This window comes from Monopterus albus, unplaced genomic scaffold, assembly GCF_001952655.1.
Source record: "Monopterus albus unplaced genomic scaffold, M_albus_1.0 scaffold31.1, whole genome shotgun sequence".
Lineage (NCBI taxonomy): Eukaryota > Metazoa > Chordata > Actinopteri > Synbranchiformes > Synbranchidae > Monopterus > Monopterus albus.
In genome coordinates, this window is record NW_018127911.1 from 2,073,500 (window position 1) to 2,079,499 (window position 6,000).

At 44.3% G+C, this 6,000-nt stretch overlaps 1 protein-coding gene across 3 annotated transcripts in view; it reads right to left on the reverse strand.

Annotated features, from left to right (window-relative positions):
* tsc22d2 (TSC22 domain family 2) overlaps positions 1 to 5,752 on the reverse strand; it is a 30,128-nt gene extending 24,376 nt beyond the window's left edge. For all 3 annotated transcript variants that reach the window (XM_020596721.1, XM_020596722.1, XM_020596724.1), the window contains exon 1: positions 3,526 to 5,752. In XM_020596721.1, the coding sequence (XP_020452377.1) occupies positions 3,526 to 5,096 (1,571 nt within the window). In that variant the 5' untranslated portion in view covers positions 5,097 to 5,752. The remainder of the gene's footprint in view (positions 1 to 3,525) is intronic.
* Between the last annotated feature and the right edge of the window lie 248 nt (positions 5,753 to 6,000).

Genomic DNA, 6,000 nt, shown 5'->3' on the forward strand with positions numbered 1-6,000 from the left:
CTTTTAATCTGGTGGAAACAAACTGAAGTTTATAAGGTTTGTAAGGTTCAGCTCCCATTACTAACTAACCCTCATTCAAGCACTTGGATTCATACTCGCCAGTGGTGAACTGCAACCTGTGGATGTGTGTGAATGTGCATGCTCAAGATCATTCTGAAAAAAGCCTGCAGATGCAAATATGGTCATAGTAACTACCTGCTCAATACCAACACAAAATACTCACTTGCAACAACATGACAGACAATGCCAAAAGTCACAAAAACTAATTAATTTGTCAAAAATATCATATTCTTAAGGTCATTTTCAGCCCTAGAACAAAAGTCGCATTGTGTCCCAGCAAGACTGGACCACTGCAACCAACAGTGTCAGGCTGTTTTTGCAGACAGAAGAGGGGTGTGTAGGGTAGGAAAGGAAACCAGCAGAGGAACAGTTAAATAAAAGCAACAGTGTGCAGTAAGTAGTATTTGCATGGTACAAATTAACCCAGGCAATGTAAAAAAAAAAAAGACTACTGTACCCAACTGTACCAATCCACCATCATCATCATCATTGATACACAGTGCTTTCACTTTTGATGTGCATCTTTGCCAGTCCTCATGGTTGGATCTCAAGCTTGGTGTATTCCGTGCTGATATCAAAATACCAATATGATTCAGAATATATAGTGCCAAGTAACTGATAACGTATGCCTCCAGTGAGAGAGAATATATTATACAACTTTCCTTCAAAACCTTCCTGCATCTGACAGTGAGAAGGTTGGCTCTCTGGGATGTTCATGAGTGGTCACTTATTGAAATAAATGGGAGAAAAAAAAAAACATGATTAGAAAATTATAGTTTCAGAGAGTGCATTTATTTCTACTGTAATTAAGCTACAACTATTCTTCCACTTGTGAAATTGTAATCAATTATGGATTTGTAATTAACATTCCTAACTGAGACAGTAAAGCAAAGGGGAGGGTGGTCTGCCCTGGGAAAATTAATTGGGTTAAAGGCCAAGTATTTCTACTGAAGGAAACCAATTTGTCCCATGGGCACCTTCATTACTTTACCTGGCAGTGATGCAGCATGCTAAGCGGACTTGTGAACATTCCAAGCTGAGGGGAAATCACTCTCATCTCACAACTCCACCCATGCAATGCTTTGTTCCACTTTTGTAATTCCACGGTAATTCAAAGCAGAGCCAGCCAATGAATCATGGAACAGAACAATGCACCTCTGACAAGGAGAAAGTCTGAAAATCTGCACCTCGTCATACTGGGTGTGTTCCTGAATTGTTTTTTTTCTTTTTGGACATCTACAACAAAGTTATAAGTTCACAAAGCATTTTAATAACAACTGATGATACCTGCAATCGCCAATGTGCCCCACAGCCCTTCTCAAAACTGCAAGTTGATATATCCACTAATCAAGCAGGCAAAAGCCATTTAGAAAGATTTGCTAAAAGCAATAGTAATGACAAACATACAGCTACTAGCAACCACAAATGGGATTTAAGGCAGCATCTGTACCTCTGATAAACACAGTAGTAAGTAGTGAAACAGTAGGTCTTTAAAAGTTGAACTGAATGACAAAAGTGTGGCGCTCATGTGATCCACTGGTATGGCAAAAATGTTAAACATTTATTTATTCTCTGGTCCACAATGCAACAAGTGTGGTGCATACTGAACATTAGATAAAATACTTTCAGGGAAAAGGGTACATAAAAATGAAACCTTCCTTCATGTACTTTTCATCATAAATCAAATAACCACCAGGCACTTTATCTAAACTAGACAAAAGAACAACTTGTATGTGTGTCTGAGATAGGCCAGCGCCATGCAGTTACATCATGGATACTGTATCATGTCCTGCATAAATTAAGACATCAATCAAAGCCGTACATAAACCAGGGTCCTGATTCACAGGATTAAAAGATTACAATAATCAATCCTAAACAGCCTAATGAAGTGTGATTCATCTGGGCCTCAGTGTTAAATTCTGCACTGTGAAATTACATTCTCATGGCAATGTTCATCTTATTTTATTGAAAAAACGGCTACAAAGGGCCAAAGAATTACTTATGGCTATGCAGCAATTTTGCTGCAAATATGTTGTATAAGAAATAAAAACCTTGGGGGCGGGGCGGATGGGGGGTTAAATTATGCAGATTAGCTCAAAACATTGAGGCCCTCTAACATATTGCATTATGTGTGTGTTTACACCCTCCTTATATGTCCCCATAAACTTGTGTGAGAGATAGGGCAGCCATCATCCTGCTGATTCACTCTGGCCATGTCATCGCCGGTGCAGAGGCAGAGACAGAGGGTCACGTGTCTGCTATTGCTGTCACAAGTATGTGTAATGCAAGTGTGTGTCTGTGCACCCGTCTGCCTGTGCTCTCCACCTCCCTGACACGTCCTGTCCTGCTGCCAGTATCACCATAGCATCACACAGACAGCCACTGATGTCACTCCTCTTTCTCACACATACACACAGAAATGACTTAAAAACAGGCACCGGCTGTTCCTCTCATAAAATCAGATGCAACACACTGTTTTTGACCTTTGCACATTATCAAACCATCTGTGATGCTACTGGGATAAAGTCTCTGTGTAAACAATGATTAACTTTGAGAATGTCTGAACTGAGGTTGATTGAAAAAAGAAAAAAAAAAATACAGGCCTCAACTTCCTAAAATGTAAACTCACATCCTCTGCCTATACCATTCATGGTAAGCACTGAGCACACGGGTATGTGTGGACTCCAGCTCTAATGTAGGTCATTCTTGGCTCAAATATCATCTCCACAACTCTCTTCCGCTTTCTTTAGAAAGGAAAAGAGTGGTAACACCCTAAAATAGCCACAGTCTATACATTAGAAGATGACTGTAGGCACATAAAGAGTCAGTATTTACAAGGTTTAAAGTTGGAAGGGTGGAATCATGGCCCAGGGAAAATATGCCAACTGTCTCTCACAGACAGGAGAAAAAAAAACCACCCACCTATGTTTGGGGAGTTATTCTCCTCTCAGCTACAATATACAGCTACTGTGTATGTTGTAACTTATCCAAGTGCTGGTTGCCACACCCCTTAAACCCAAACAGCCTCTATGGTTGAATGGAGGCATGAAGGAGAGGGCTGTGGGTGGCTAAGAGGCAAGTTACTATCCAGCATTTTGAGGGTTGCCTATTAAAAACAAAGACAAAAGCCATCCTCCTGCCTCTGCCAGTTTTCACTGGCTGTGTTTCATTGTTCTTTAGGTACAATCTAGCACTTCTACTTCCAGAGAGCCTAATTTTGGCACTTTGTTCACAGAGTGGGGTATGACCACAATGCTGTAGCATGCAACAAGAATGTTTAATATGGGGCAAACCTCCAGGTACATACTTACTACCTCTAACAATCTTTCACTGTTTGTATTCACTATGTAAATACCATAGCTTTTCCAGAACATATCACATTACTGATTGATCGCAGCTAACCAAACAAGCAGTAAACAATATTTATGCAAAAGAACTTAAGCATTTTGTATTATATCTTCTTACCTGTCCTCATCCACATCCATGGTGATATGGATATCAAACAGGCCCCCACTGATGAAAGGCTTTACACCATCTTTCCCTGGCACCACACCAGCACTGGGCTGAGGTAGGGCCTCAGGCTTGTGCCCAATATCTTCAACTTGGTTGCTGAAGCTGGAAGGCAGTCCTGCTGCGGCTCCTCCATGGGCTCCTTGGGGCTGGACATGTCCCCCTGTGCCAGGTGCCTGATTTGACACACCTGGAAGTGTGTTGGTGGTACTGGGCACTGTGGCTGGCACATTCTGGACACCACTGTGAGAGGTGGTGGTGGTGGTGGTGGTGATGGAAGATGCAGGGGCAACACCCAACCCTCCTGAAGGCTGGCTGACAGGCTGCTGTTGAATACTTCCTGGAAGGATGAGGGCCATGGCTGATGCATTGCCCACTTGTAGAAGGAGGCCCTGGGCTGAGGCTGCTTCTTCACACAGCCCCTGGGCTCCTGGCTCAGAAGGAATTATTAGAGGCGGGGGTATCTGGCTGGTTGGAGGCCCCACAGGAATGGACGTCATGGGAAGGTTCTGAGTGCTTGACACAAAGTGCTGCTGATGATAGTCTGGCTGGCCAGCTGATAGGCCGGTGTTATGAGCAGAATAGGCAAACTGCAGGGGCTGCGTGACAGGAGGCATACTGTGAGACGTCTGCTGCATGGCAGCTTGGTGCACACCATTGAGGCTGTTAGCGAGGAAGCTTTGGGAAGCAGTATTTGGTTGTTGTGACACTGTAGTTGTATAGCCTGTGGGCTGGAAGGCACTTGCTCCGCTCCCTATCTGAGGAACCAGGCTGTAGCCCTGCTGCGGAGGCTCTGAAGGATGGGAGTGGGCCAGGTGCCCGACAGAGTAACCACTTTCTGATGTGTTCTCCAAAACCTGTACAGAAAAACTACTGCTGGTGACCACAAAACCACTGGTGGCCCCTAGCCCACTGTCTCTGTCTGTACTGTGATCAAGGGTTAGAATTGGCTTTATGGTATCTACAGTCCGATTAACATTTGAATCTGAATCTCTGTCATAGAACTCAGTGCACGTCCACCTGCCCCTTCTAAAGGGCTCTCCAGTTCCATGGTCAAGCTTAATGACCCTGAAACGGGAAGTACAGCTGGTGCTAACAGGAGCTATGTGAGCCACACTGGTGGCTACGGTGGCAGCAGGGGCCGTATTAATGACTGTTAAAGGATGACTGGCTGAGCCTGGAACAAAAGGCTGAGCTGGAACTGGCAAAGGCACACTTCCTCCTAAATTATGTGGGGTGCCTATACTTTTATAAGAGAGTCCCCCGTTGACAGGACCTGTGGTAGGCGGCTGGCCCTCCTGAGGCTCTCCTACATTGTTTAGGGTTTCCTCGGATGAACTCCTATCACACACCCCCAGGTCAGCCCGAGAAACGTCAAATATTTCCGATGACGCGTCCTCTGTCCGGGATTCGTCTGGATCGTCCAGGCTCTCGGTGTCGTCGGTGATGCTGCTGGCCGCCACCTGAGCCTGTGTTACACTCGTAATCTGGAAACAACTTTTCTTCTTTGCTGGCATTTTCGACATGTTGACTGTCTTTGTCAAGTCTGACTGCTCCCAGATGAAACCAAGTGTTGGACTAAAGTCTTGAGAAGTAATTCACAGCTGAAGGATATGACACACACACGCAGCGTTACTGTCACAGGACATTTCCACACCGTTCCTCTTCCTCACTCTTATTGGAGAAAAGTGTCACAACCGAGACCAAACCCTCTGAAACGTTCCGCGGTGTCCTCGTCCGACTTCTCTAACAGCCGGTCGGTCTTTCTAGTGTCCCGGCAGCGGTGTTGGAGACAGGCCCTTATCAAAGTTCTTGTTCACCAGCTGCCACCGGTACTTTAGTCTGAGGTGGGCCCGGTCTCTTAGCCCACTCTTCTCTCTCAGCTATGTGTGTATTTCTCGCCGACTAGCTAATTTAGGAGATGTTAGCTAGTTTCTCCTACCTCTGTATCAGCATGTGCGACATCGCAATGTAGCCATATCCATGGGCTTTCAAAAAAGAAAATATAATCCAGCGATAGACGTTTAAATAGAGGAAACGTCTCAATAGTGGTAAAGTTTTTCCCCTCGCCGAGTAGACAGCTCAGTGTAGGTAGCTGCTAATAGCAGCTAGCTGACTGATAATCACTTTTGCACAGCGGCAGTAGGCTAACGGGCAGTTCACCACTTCTTCATGTTCTTGTTCTTCTTCTTCTTCCGTAGATTTTATTGCCGGTTGGCAACAACTTCATATGTGTATTACCGCCACCTACTGAACTGGAATGTGGAACAGTAAAAAGGCAGGGAAAATTTCTTTATTATCTTAGTTTCCTTTACGTATTTAATTAAAACACTAAATAGTCTTTTTAAAAGACTGTAAAGTGACATCCATTTCCTCTTCCTTTAGTGCTGCTATTAAATCTCAGTTTTGCGTTGTAGTTATCACACTCAA